This window comes from Balaenoptera physalus (genome assembly GCF_965194825.1).
Source record: "Balaenoptera physalus genome assembly, chromosome: 8".
In the NCBI taxonomy this organism is placed as follows: Eukaryota; Metazoa; Chordata; class Mammalia; order Artiodactyla; family Balaenopteridae; genus Balaenoptera; species Balaenoptera physalus.
This window is the reverse complement of record NC_138887.1, coordinates 116,311,138-116,325,506: the sequence shown is the minus strand read 5'-3', so window position 1 is coordinate 116,325,506 and position 14,369 is coordinate 116,311,138. Positions and strand designations below refer to the sequence as shown.

Here is a 14,369-nt window from a genome sequence, read left to right as displayed (position 1 = left end):
ATTCCCACCCACTACATTGAAATATAATTGAAAAAGTAAAAACCAGATTTTTTTCCTGCACCACCACCTGTCCCCTGCCCATCTCCCCACTTCATTTTGGGCCCCCTATAGGCTCATGATGCTTCAGCAACTGGGGTTTCAGTTCCTTGGAAGGAAATGATCTCTTTCACTCTGTGGGGTATAATTTTTCAGGGCTCATTCCCCTTCCTCACCTTTTTGAGTGCCTTGTCTCCTTTCATATGCTAGATTTTGGCTAAAATGTTGCTTCCTAGGGAGGTTTTTTAAAAAATCCTCTATCCAAAATAAACCATTTCTCACAATTCTATTATTTTTCTCTACAGAAAAATTACTTATTTGTTCACTTTTTTAGTGCTTGTTTTTATTGTTGGTTGTGAATACCATGAAGGCATTTATTATATCCATTTGTTCTCACATGGCACAGTTCCTGGCACATAGTGAATATAGAAATGAAAAAACCTAGAAAAAGGATCCTAGAGGGATGCTTAAATATTCTGTTCTTTTTTCTTTTCACAAAGTCTATGAAGAAATTCACATTTTGGGGGTTTTTGTGTGTGTGTGTGTGTGTGTGTGTGTGTGTGTGTGTGTGTGTGTGTACATTACATTTTTAATTAAAATTTTTCTTTTAGATAATGTAAATTTTACATGCAGTTTAAGAAATAATACAGAGACCACCTCACACTGGTCAGAATGGCCATCACTGAAAAATCTATAAATAACAAATGCTGCAGAGGGTGTGGAGAATAGGGTACCCTCCTACATTGTTCATGGGAATGTAAATTGGTGCAGCCACTATCGAGAACAGTATGGAGGTTCCTCAAAAAACTAAAAATGGAGTTGTCACATGATCCAGTAATCTCATTCTTGGGCATATATCCAGAGAAAAACATGGTTCGAAAGGATACATGCATCCCAATGTTCACTGCAGTGCTATTTACACTAGCCAAGACATGGAAGCAACCTAAATGTCCATCGAAAGATGAATGCATAAAGAAGATGTGGTACATATATACAATGGAATATTACTCAGTCATTAAAAAGAGTGAAATAATGCCATTTGCAACAACATGGGTGGACCTGGAGATGATCATCCTAAGTAAGTCAGACAGAGAAAGACAAATACCATATGAAATCACTTATATGCGGAATTAAAAAAAATGATACAAATGAACTCATTTACAAAACAGAAACAGACTCACAGACTTAGAGAATGAACTTATGGTTACCAGGGTGGAAGGGTGGGGGGGAGGAATAGATTGGGAGTTTGGGATTGACATGTACACATTGCTATATTTAAAATAGATAACCAACAAGGACCTACTGTATAGCACAGGGAACACTACTCAATATTCTGTAATAACCCAAATGGGAAAAGAATTTGAAAAAGAATAGATATCAATACAAGTATATGTATAACTGAGTCACTTTGCTGTACACCTGAAACTAACACAACGTTGTTAATCAACTATATCCCAATATAAAATAAAAATTAAAAATAAAAGAGGAAAGGTTTTGATCGATAAAAGAGTTTATAATGGTCATTTGGTGGTGAAGGGTATATTGAAGATGAGGAAGAGCTTCATGGAGGAGTTTAGGATTCAAGAAAACTCTTCAGAGATAAGTATTTTATAGAGAGTTTCAGGAGAGAATATTGTACACAGGGAGATTGTCATGAAATTTAGTGTAAAACAAGCCAAACTGAATTTAGGGAATGATGGAAACTCTACTCTGATTGGAGCATGGGATGGCTATAAGGAAGCAGGGTAGAAAAAAGACAGTGCTAGGAAGTTTGTATTAAATGTGAAGGAAGTTGAATGCTAAGTTGAGGCCCTTTCCCATTATTCAGTAGTTGGGATGGAGCACAGTGGTCATATGATCACAGTGGTGTGGTAGGAGCATTCATCTAGCAGCCTGCTGACAGGTGGCATGGAGGCAGGGGCAGTAGGAAAATATTGGAGTTGAAGGGACCATTGGAGGAGGTCATGGAGAGAATGTGACTGCCAGTTGACCCTTAAGCAGAACCCTGGCAACCGGAGGCTCCTTACCCCTCCCCTGTCCTTGGAATGTACATCCCACCTACTATTCCCAGGCTAGCAGCCCTTACAGGGAGTAAATCCTTGCAAGAGGTAGGTGTTGAGACCATCTGGACTGAATATGTCACTGAACCCTGTCAAGGCCTCGATATAAACTTTTAAGATCCTGTGGGTTGGGTGCAGAAATCTACTCATACTGTGTCGCCCAAGACAAGCCTTGTAAGTAAGTTCCCTTGCTTACCAAACCTTCACCTACCAATCTAGAGGGTCTGCCTCCTTCTCAGTCTCTCCTTGCCCTCCACGTACGGGGTCCAGTTTCAGATTTCACTTGGGGAACTCCCAAGGTTGTAAACCAACAGGGGCCAGTTGGGACATTACTAGAATAACCTAAACCCAACAATTGAGGGTCTGAATCAGGATGGTGGTTTGAGGAATGGAAAGAATAATGATTTGCAAGAGGCATTGGGAAGGAGAAATTGAGAATTTAACAGTATCTGAGATGCCAGGAGATATATGCTGACAGTTTGGACTGAATCCAACAGTAAAATACTCTAGCAGGGACAAACTTCAAGTCTTCCCTGTGATTCAACAGAAAATGTAATAAGGATAAGATGAGGAACAACTTACTTATTTGATAATGTTAAACAAACATAAAACTTGGAGATATTAGTGAACAGTGATGTAATGATTATTTGGAGGAACTTCTTTTCTAAAAGTCAGAGGAGACTACCTTCTTCTTGCCAGGCCGTAAATTAATTAACTGTGTTTTCATTTTGTTTTTTTGTTTTGTTTTATTTTTTAATTAGTAAGTGAATTTAAAGTTTAGTATTCCAAAGAATAATTATAAATCCGAAGTGATTTCCAACAGAGTGATTTTTCGTTTCTACCCAAATTTACATCAGCTATTACCTGCCAGTAAAGTTCCTCCAGTGTAGAGAAACCAAAATCAAGACTCATATATTCACTATGTCTGTACAAGTGAAAAACTCTCCCTCATCTTAGTAAGAAGAAGGAAAAAGAGACTGATCACTGCCAAGACATTGCTTCTTCCCCAGAGAAGATATCTTGCTCCCATTTTTAAAATATGTGATATATTCAACAGTGATAAACACTCAATTACATTTGGGTTACTAAGAAGTGGGAGAGCTCTATTCTTTAATACAAATGTTGTGAATTAAGGTGCATATACAATTTCTCATGACCATAGAGTGATATCTCAAGATTCATAGAGTATCTCATGCTGTCACTCCCTCCTCTTCTTCAACATGTATCTCTTGGAAAAGCTACAGCCCAAGCCAACCTCTGTGGTGCCATGTTTTCCTAATGGGTCAAGTTCATGTTCTTTCCAGATGAAGGAAGGGTTAATGGGTTGCAAAAGGCCAAAGAGTACCTGATGGCCTTCAAGGGTCCCTGAAACACTGGTGTTCATAACTATCTTGACGATAGAAAAAAAATCTTCTAACTGCAGAAATCATGTTGTTCTTTTCACCACTTAGACTGAATCTAGAGTATTAGGTCAAACTATAGTCATACTCTTTAAAGGAGGTATTGATGAAGAGGAGATCTGTGTTTCCACATAAGGCCTTCAATTCACAGAAAAGTGATCTCTCCCGAAAAAAAAAAAAAGAAAAAATCCTCTTCCATTTTGTGTGTTCTTCATATGAGGATCATATACATTATGGTTTTGTTTAGTTTTCTAGTTCTTTTCTGAAAAGGCATATAGGAAAGTAACTAAAGTAACTTCTTAATTGTCCAAGCCCATTCAGGATGCCCTGATTTCCCTTAAGGTTAATAGTTGACAATAGTTTTGAGAAATCAACATCAAGAGTCTTTTGGATCAAGTCTAGTTCTCATGGATTCTACTTTAGTTGAAGTAAGATTAGAATGAAGGTAAAGAAGAAAGTACCTGAGTGCACTGACAAGTCCAACAATCAATGAACTCTCAGGTCAAGCTTTCTGGGAAGTGAATTATTTCTCTGGGGCACGCTTAGAGCCTTGGCATGGGGGGAAATCTGGGGACAGTAGCTCTCACTTTACCATTTTCTCTACCCACCTTCCATACTACACCCACGTCCTCATCATCCTCCCTTCCGTTCTGTGCCATGTCTGTCTTCCTGATGTTGCCGAGTTCTCCACTGGGGTCTGCTTGTCTACAGCACTGTTTAGGGCTCTTAGTTCTAGGTGCACAATCCTATTTGCACTTCACACCTACTGAGTCAGTCTCCTGAGATGGAGCCAACAGGTTTGTATGGGAAGACAAAACTCCATAAATGTTTCTGAAGCATAGCTGGATTTAAGAACCACTGGCCTCAAACATATTGGAATTTGAATTTTGCCTGAATAATATAAGCGAGTTATTTAACTCTCTAATTCTTTAAAAAATAATTAACCTTACTCCTGGCAACCTTTTCTGAAAGTTTATTATGTGTCAGACAATATGCTAAGAACCATATGTAGATTACCTTATTTCATTCATACAATAATACTATGAGGTAGATATTATTATTAATCAATTTCAAAGAAAAACATTCCGAGGCTTATTGAAGTTAGCACAGTTAATAAGTTGCCCAAGATTCTATATCTGGTGATTAACAGCACTAGAATATAAACCCAGGTTGTCTGAATAAAGCAGTTACTGTGGTACCCGATACATGGCAAACTGTCCATGCAGCGATCAGCATCAGTAGCATCATATAATCATCATCTTTATCATCATATGCCTCAGGAGTTCATATCGAATGCTGATCCTCTCCTGGAGCTAGTACAGATCTGTACATCTTACATACGACTGTGGGAACCCGCAATCTCATTTCATAGCCCTGAAATTTAATATGGAAGTGAAGAAAAACTAGGCTCTCTTCCCCAGAAAAATTTCATGAAAGTGGCAGGTAAGTTTTGCTAGTGCCAGAATGGGCTTTCAGTACCCAGAACGGCTCCTTGTATAACCATGGCAAGCAGAGGAAGGTTTGGCGTGACCTCCGAGCTTCCTTTCGCATGGGCAGTGTGGATGGTTTGAGAGGTGGTACTAACCTTCCCCAGTCTAGGTCCTTGTGGAGGGTGCTTCATGGGCTAGTTCTTTCTGTGGACTTCAACCTTGCAATTTTGCTTTCTAGTTTTTCCTCTACATAATGATTTTTTTTAAACACTAATTATTAACCGTTCAAATCAGAAGGCAGACTTTTTTTTGAAAACCCAGCATTGAAATACATTTTACCAATTAGCCTAACAAAGCCAGCAATATTTAGCTTATCACACATTACGATAAGAATACAGCACAGAAGAAACAAACTTTAGTGGTGCTATTTATTCTCAACATACAGAAAAGCAATCTTCATGAAACATAAATATGGCATAGTTACCTGTCATGTTGCAGTAAACTTTCAGAGGCCCCAGAGGTCCACTGCCATCAGGATCTATCCAGTAGTAATTTGATGTCTGGCCTAGGTGTTTGTAGGCTTCACAGGAAGGCTCATAGATGGCTGGAATGAAACATCCCACATGAGCACAGCACCCAAAAAATGTCTCTCCACATAAATGCCCCAGTAACAGATCAAATGCTATCAAACCACTGTTTAGGAGAGTATCCTCTTGTTAGAAAGAGCGCTCTTTTCTCTACATTTAAACTCATAATCTGATTTTTAGTCTATAAGCATTGGTTCTGACCTAACAAACAACGATAGTAAGTTCCTGCTATGGCTTTAGTTGGGGAAAGGTCTAAAACAATCAATAAATTGTTAAACAAATGTAATGTTTGTTTCACAGGTGCTCATGATCATTGAAAACTATTTAATTTATACTTATTTATAGATATCAGCTCCTTAATGTAAGGGACTTTACTGAAAGGCCATGAATATTGGCTGTACTGTTGGGCTATCAGCTAAGAGATCAGAGAAAATCTCTCTCTCTCTCCCTCTCTCTCTCTCTCATGCACACACACACAGGGACACTTTTTTTTTTGCATATTTAGTATAAATTTCCCACAAATACCACGTGATTTCTAATCTTCCTTTATTTCAGGAAAATGGAAAGATATGTCTGTTTCATTTTATTTGTTACAGGTGTGCTTTAATTACATCAAATCTAGTTTTTGTAGAAAACTGACATTTATGTAATTAGATTGTAGGTTCTTTTTCATCATTTTCCTTTTTGTTCCCATGCTCGTAACACATTTTCTTTTCTCACAGAGACTGCACCTATTTTCAGAAGTGCAAAATGGACATTTACATACCTCCTTTATAGCTGGAACTTCTAAAACACTATAGTGAAAACTTTTTTTAAAAGCTCTACATTGACATATATGATGAATTTGACAGACCTCTTTACAAAACTAAGAACTATTTCTAGTAAAAATCTATCTATCTGATAAGCGGAGTCTTTTGGTAAAGTGCCCTTGAATTCAATACTCCTAGCATCTGTCCTTTGCTAAGCTATGAAGTAGGAGGTCTGATTCTGGGACCTCCCTTTTCTACTTTCCTCTCCCATGTTCTCTGTGCTTCCCTTTGGCTTTCCATGGTTTCCTCTTCCCAAGGATGCTAGACCTTAAATTCTATTTCATTTCAACAAACACAACACACTAGACTAAAACAGTTCAAAAACTCTTTGATTTACTCAAGGCTTGCTTCCCACTTCCTTCCTTCCTTCCTTCCTTCCTTCTGCAAATAGTTATTGAGCGCATATGATGTGTTGAGCAGTAGATTAGGCAACACAAGCACAGCTGTGAACAACAGACTGCGGACCTTTGGAGTAGGGACTGTTCACTCAGTACTCGTGCACTGCTCATGCAAGAAGTGCTGTCAGAAGAGGATGTGGCTAGAAAGTTAAGCACAGACCATACACCTTTTGTCTGAGTGTAATTATTAATATGCCACTTTCAATCTCCCAGTTGTCTTATTTGGATAATAAACTATGGTCGCTGTAATTCTGAATGCCATACCAAATAAAATAATGCAATAAAAGACTGAACAAATATTTTTAAACTTTCAGCAGAAAGGTGCCATAATTTGACGTAGGTTTTAGAAAGAAAGTTCTTTGTAGCAAAACAATAGGTCTTAGGGAAGTGAGTAATGAGAGCATGTAGGCTGTAATTGCTATAGCAATAGGCCTATAGGCCTATTGAAAGATGGCCAGAGGTATAGAAGATTATGAGAAAGGATAAAGCAAACAAGGCAGGATAAAGTAGATGGGATTTAAGATCAACAGGACATGGAGACTAGGTGGGTGGATGTAGTTGAGAAGCAAGAAAGGATGACTTAAACTCACAGTCTCTGAAAAAAATCAACTGCCTTATTAATTTTTGACAATCCTTCTTCAGATTATTACAATTTTTGTGTACAGTTCAAAATCACCCAGAACGTCAGGTTCAAATTCTTAGGTTTTCCAATTGTCCCTTCAGCCAATCTACCATTAAAAACTTTCACCTTTGTTTTCTAATATTTAATAATCATTCTTTTTCCCCACTGCCAGCACCCCAGTCATTTTCCTTATCATCTGGTATCTGATTTACAACAATCGACCTATTAATTGATTGTTCTACCCAAATATCTCCTCACTTCCCACCCAATTATGCTTTTTTATGCAATATCCGAAAACATTACTTTCATTATGTTTTAAAAATGTGTAATGGCTCTTCAGCATCTCTGATTGTAGATCCCAGATCACCATCTAAGCATGTAAGACCTTCCATAATCCTTACAGATCTCTTTTGGTTTTAGCAACTCGCCAGTATCAACCTTGCTCTCTGCTCAGGCGAATCTGACGCAGGAACTTGTTTAACTCATGCTCACCCTTTCTGGGGTTGCCTCTACTTGTGGTTTTCTACAGGCCTCTTTCTCAATCTGTAAAACTTCTCAGTCAGAGCTAACTATGAAGGCAGAAGCGGTAAGAAACAGGGTTCCTGTCAAACAGATCTGAGTTTAAATTCTGACTCCACAAAGTACTATTTATATAACATTGACAAAGATACCTAATCTCATTCAGCCTTGTCTGGGGAATAGGTATCACAGGTATAATAGTTAACAGGTGGACTGTTTATCGTTAATATAATAATTATTATTTAGGCACCACTGACATTCCTCCTTTCTTTTTTTTTTTTAATAATTCTTTATTTTATTTATTTATTTTTGGCTGTGTTGGGTCTTCATTTCTGTGCGAGGGCTTTCTCCAGTTGCGGCGAGCGGGGGCCACTCTTCATCGCGGTGCGCGGGCCTCTCACTATCGCGGCCTCTCTTGCTGCGGAGCACAGGCTCCAGACGCGCAGGCTCAGTAATTGTGGCTCACGGGCCTAGTTGCTCCGCGGTATGTGGGATCTTCCCAGACCAGGGCTCGAACCCGTGTCCCCTGCATTGGCAGGCGGATTCTCAACCACTGCGCCACCAGGGAAGCCCCATTCCTCCTTTCTTAAGGAGGCCTTCCCTAATAAATACGTCCAGCTTTCTGTATAGTCCAGGGCATACACTGCTCGTCTCACATACTGTAATACTAGTCAATTTAGGACTTGATTGACCGTTGTTAATTAAACCATATAGGAAAATTTTATTTCCTAACAAGATTGTGAATTGTCGTGAGGGCAGGGTGTACAAAACATATTTTTCTTTTCTACTCTATATTGATCTAACATGGTAGATGTTTAAGAAAAGCTGTCAGAATGGAACTTAAAACGTGCCTACCCTTCATCCTGTTCTGATTTTGATAAATGATTAGTTGGCTCACCAGAAGAAGTATATGCAAATGAAAGCACAAGTGGATGATAGTAAGTATAGGTAACTACTGCATTTCTAAGTAAGCATACAAGCATTTTAAAGAGGTCTGTGGACTTTAACCCAAGTAATTGATTAAGAGTAGAGTTGAAAGCATGTGGATGAGGGAAATCTGGGTAAGCAAGAAGTTCTTTCTTTTTCTTTAAAGTGTGACAATTATTCTGCTTGTCTTTAACCTATAACAGGTTTATTAGCTGCTTTTGCCTCATCAACACAAATGGAAAACCAAAACTTTAGTCCAAACTTTATCATGTGTGAAAAATCACCTGGAGAGCTTGTTAAGACAGGGATTCCTGGGTCTCACCCCGGAAATTCTGACTCAGTAGAGAATTTGCAGTTCTAACAAGCTCCCAGCTGATGCTGCTGGTCCTGACTACATGTTGAGAAGCATGGCTCTAATCTTGAAAAAAAAAGTCAACTCAAGAAGGGTGGACTAATTATTTATATTTTAGTATAAATAGGAAAAATAGGTCACTGAAAGGCAATACAGTACAATTGTAAACATTGGGTTGGCCAAAAAATTTGTTCTAACTAAAAATAAAAGATATATTTTTCATTTTCATGAAGAACTTTATGGAAAAACACATTGACTAACCAAATGAACTTTTTGGCCAATCCAATAACATAAGGCTAGAATGCCACTTCACTCAGAATAATAAAAATGGAATGGGATACAAAACTCTAAATAAAAATACATGTCAAAAGAAATATACTTGGATGAATGCACAGAAAAATATTTGGAAAGGAATACACTCAAACAGTAACAGTGGTTATCTTTGAGTAGTAAGATTATGGATAATTTAAAACTTCATACTTCTCTGTGTTTTCCACATTACTTTATAACATGCATAAGTTATGTTATCATTAAAAATACACTTGCAAAATACATGTCTGGAGTAAAGGCACTGAGGTAAAATGGCAAGAACAGCTGTACATAGTAAAACTGCATTAGTTTTATAACTGAATTAGGAATTAAGAGATTTTTGTTCAAATCTCCTTTCTGTCATTTACTACCTGGAAACTCCCCTTAACTTTCAGTTTTCTCAACTGTAAAATGAAGGCAATAATACCTCCTCCACTAAGTTATTGTGAAGATTAAATGAAATCACACACTTTGTAAACTAAAAAGCATTGAGCATATGGAAATTTTAACGCACGGAAGGAGCTAACCGAAGTACTTAGTCTGCATGCCTCAGCCAGTTAACTCTGTACCCAGTGGAGTCCTAGCTGGACTGCACAATTTGTGCATATCAAGCCCCAGGGAGTTGACAGGGCAGAAGGGGCTAAGCCAGCAGCCACTGAAGAAAGAGAAGGATCTGTGCCATTGTCAATAATCGAGCTTTTCTAGTAGACTGCTGGAGAACAGAAAGGCAATTGGGCTGATGGCAAAATAAATAGACTCATCAAGTCCATTGATTTACTGGAAAAGTAATTTTTCTCTGTTGCAACTCCTAGTCCCAAATAAAAGGTCTCATATTATTCTACATATTCTTAAATAAATCTCAGATATTCAGAAATATTATGAATGAACACATCAGACTGAATTTCATAGCATGTAAAAATCCAGAAAGTGACAAATCCTAAGTATCTTATTGTCATTAAATATTGAATGTTGTCTGTGTGACATCATATTGGGTACAATGGAAAATGACAAAGTACTAGTGTATTAGTTTCATTGGGCTGCTGTAACAAATAACCAAATACTTAGCAGGTTGAAACAAATTTATTATCTCACAGTTCTAGAGGTCAGATGTTCGAAGTGGGTTTCACTGAGCTAAATTCAAAGTCTGGGTAGGGCTGTGCTCCTTCCGAAAACTCTAGGGGGGGAATCCGTTTTCTTGCCTTTTCCAGCTTCCAGAACCCACCTGTATTCCTTGGCTCATTTTCCTATTTCTTCATCTTCGAAGCCAGATGCGGCTGGTGGAGTCTCTCCCACACTCCGCTCTGATTCTCTGCTTGCCTTGTCGCCTCTCTGTATTTGAAGGAGCTCTGACTGCATCAGGCCCACCCAGATCATCTGGGACAGTCTCTGCACGAGAAGGTCAGGCCCACCCAAATCATCTGGGACAGTCTCTGCACGAGAAGGTCAGGCCCCCCCCCCCGATCATCTGGGACAGTCTCTGCACGAGAAGGTCAGGCCCCCCCCCCGATCATCTGGGACAGTCTCTGCACGAGAAGGTCAGGCCCCCCCTGATCATCTGGGACAGTCTCTGCACGAGAAGGTCAGGCCCCCTCCGATCATCTGGGACAGTCTCTGCACGAGAAGGTCAGGCCCCCCGCCGATCATCTGGGACAGTCTCTGCACGAGAAGGTCAGGCCCCCCCCCCGATCATCTGGGACAGTCTCTGCACGAAAAGGTCAGGCCCCCCCCCGATCATCTGGGACAGTCTCTGCACGAGAAGGTCAGGCCCCCCCCCGATCATCTGGGACAGTCTCTGCACGAGAAGGTCAGGCCCCCCCGATCATCTGGGACAGTCTCTGCATGAGAAGGTCAGGCCCCCCCGATCATCTGGGACAGTCTCTACACGAGAAGGTCAGGCCCCCCCCCGATCATCTGGGACAGTCTCTTCACGAGAAGGTCCTTTGCTTAATCACAGTCTCTTTGCCATAGAAAGCAATATAGTCACATGTTCCACAGCTTAGGATATAGACATGTTTGGTGGGGAGAGGATTATTCTGCTCATCACAACTACATATAAATAATATGATTGCTCTATTTAAAGAACAAGTATTATTAAGCACCTAATGTCCTCCCAGTGTTGTTGATTAATGAAAGATGCCAACTCATTGGCAGAGAGAAAAGCAAAGGGTTTAAAAGCAAAGATGTGAAACAGGCCTAATGCACTGGGAAATAAAGCATCACTTAAGGAATATTTAGGGTAAGGACGGAGTATAAAGGAGGAGCTACCCCCAAGGAAAAGGATAACTCTCAATACTTTGAATTGTTGCAGAAAAACGGAATGGAAATCAGCTAGGGGAAGTGGTAATACATTTAGTGAGCAGATTTGGGTGACTTTTAAAATATTTCAGGGTGGTGGTATTTGTAGAAACCAGATTATAAGAAAAGGAACTAGTTGGTGGAATGGGATGGATGTTGACCACACTACTGTAGGAGTTTGAACCATGAAAGGAAAAAACAGAATAAAAATTGATAGAGATTGCTAAGTACAAGTGAGGGAATTTTTGTTAGGATATGTAAGACAGAGTTATCTTTATTGTTTTTAATGGGGTAATTTCTGATTATAAAAGGAATTTATAGGGGAATTCCCTAGTGGTCCAGTGGTTAAGACTCTGCACATCCAATGCAGGGGGTGCATGTTCAATCCCTGGTTGGGGAACTAAGATCCCACGTATCTCATGGTCCAAAAAAAAAAAAAGCATCTATACTCCTTGGATTAATTCTGAAAAAGTACCCAAAAAAAAAAAAAAAAAAAAAGAAGAAAAAAAAGAACCTCCTGTTTCCCTAGCTCCAGAAGTAAATTTGGGGAGTTTGCATTTCATTCTTTCAGAATGCCAGGCCCCTCTCCTCTTTTCTAGACCTCCTTCAAGGGTATGAGAAGTTAATGTAAATAGTCAGAATCCAGGATACCTAACAGCCAGGTTTTATTAGCCGTTATCAGGGACTTGTTACTTCCCTCACTGTCTGCCACCAGGAAATTAGCTCTAAATCTGACGGTCAATTTTTAGAGTCTTGAGAATGTAAAAACAACTTTGCCTGTTAATGCATCTTTACCAGCACTGGTTAGACTGATTTAAAACAAAATAAAAAGAAAAAAATAGTTTCTTACTTGGCCCCAAAAAAGCTTTTATTATTGTTTGATTTGTATTTTTTGATTGGAAAATTTATTTTCACATATACAATACACTGAAGAGTTTTTAAAACTGTTTTGTGAGGTATACAGTTATGCCTTTTGCCCACTTATTTATTGTCAGCATTTTTCCACTGACTTAAATTGGCTATGATAAAATCAAAACTAAAATCTGTGTTCCATCGTATTTGTCTTCCTTGTTTTTTGCCTTACCTTGAATGTGTAGCTTTTGATGTACAATATTTTATGTTATCAACTCTATTAAGATTTCCTTTAAAAATTGTTTTCACAGCTCCTAAGTGTATAATATGATCTTCCATTTATGACAATAAAGGCCTTAACTAGCATGCTAAGGTGTTTGTATTTACTCTGTAACCATACGCTAAAACAAGGTAGTAACATCATCAATTTTGTGTTTAAGAAGTATCTCCTGGCAACTGTGTGGACAATAGGTTAGGAAAGTTAGTAACAACTAGGAGACTATTGCAAGGGGACATGGAAGCGAATCATACACACATATATGATTAGAACATTAAAGTCCTGGGAAAAGAGAGGGAAGCACACATCTGTGATTTGTGCCATGGCTTCAATTTTCACATAAATATTGATGATTCAAGAAGGACACTGCTATGGGTTGAAATGTATCCCCCTAATAGGTGTTGAAGTTCTAACCTTTATTTGGAAATAAGGTATTTGAAGGTGATTAAGTTAAGATAAGCTCGTTAGGGTGGCCCCTAATCCATCTGGACTGGTATCCTTATAAAAAGGGGGAATTTGGACACAGAGACAGACACCTACAATAGGAAGACAATATAAACAACAGGGATACTGCCAACCACAACTAAAGGATGCCTGAGGCTACCTGAAGCTAGGAGAGAAGTATGGAACAGATTCTCCCTCACAGCCCATAGAAGGACCAACCAGGCAGACACTTTGACTTCAGATGTCTAGCCTCAAAATCGTGAAGCAATAAATTTCCTTTAAGTCATCCTGTTTGTTACTTTGTTACAGTATCTCTAGGAAACTAACACAGACAGACAGTTGCCAGCTGACTGGGCCAACCTCTCCTCACCTCCGCCTCTGAGCTCTTCCAACTTTCCTAGAGGTGACGGGGAGGAGGACCCTCCACCACGTTCCTGAGCATCAGTGTTAAGAAGGAATACCCTCCTGGCAAAACAGGCGCCTTTGGCCCACTCTGTGCAAGGTCTTATGCTGCGTGCTCTGGACAGTACAAAGCCACAGCTCTCTAGATCTTCGTGATGCTGCCGAGCCGGGGAAGGCTCTCCTAGCCCCTTTCTATGTTTCACGCTTTGAGAGAGGCCATTACGCATGTGGTGTACATCCCTCCTGTTACTACCTTCTAGAGCATACGGATTGCTTGAAGTGGCCAAGGATGAACCAAGTTAAAAATGAACACATACATAAAGGTTACCTTTGGAACATCGTAAGTAGTCTTTTCCTGATTGCACAGAAAGGGAAAAGTTCACTTACAATGATTTGATATAAAACTGGAAAGAAGCATAAAATAACTTTATGGTTCATTTACTAAAAAATGCTGTAACATGACACACTGAGTATTGATAATTTATGAATGGCTTCGCTTTCCTGCTCTCTTATATTGGAGGTGACCCAGTACTTACTACAAACTTGCTGTAGGAACCAGGTGACAAAAGTGTTAAAAAGGGAGGTTGGCTTACTGGACACTCTAACCTTGAATTAAGAAAGAAGTCCTTTAATGGAAAACATGGATATAG

The 14,369-nt window shown here is 39.3% G+C and overlaps 2 protein-coding genes across 4 annotated transcripts in view; one reads left to right on the top strand and one right to left on the bottom strand.

Moving 5' to 3' along the window:
• CNTNAP2 (contactin associated protein 2) overlaps positions 1-14,369 on the bottom strand; it is a 2,064,732-nt gene that overhangs the window by 738,526 nt on the left and 1,311,837 nt on the right. For all 3 annotated transcript variants that reach the window (XM_082473843.1, XM_082473842.1, XM_082473844.1), the window contains one exon: positions 5,411-5,530. In XM_082473843.1, coding sequence (XP_082329969.1) covers positions 5,411-5,530 — 120 coding nt within the window. The remainder of the gene's footprint in view (positions 1-5,410; positions 5,531-14,369) is intronic.
• The window catches only part of LOC309666434 (uncharacterized protein), an 817,765-nt gene that overhangs the window by 59,052 nt on the left and 744,344 nt on the right, over positions 1-14,369 (top strand). The gene's annotated exons all lie outside the window — the stretch shown is intronic.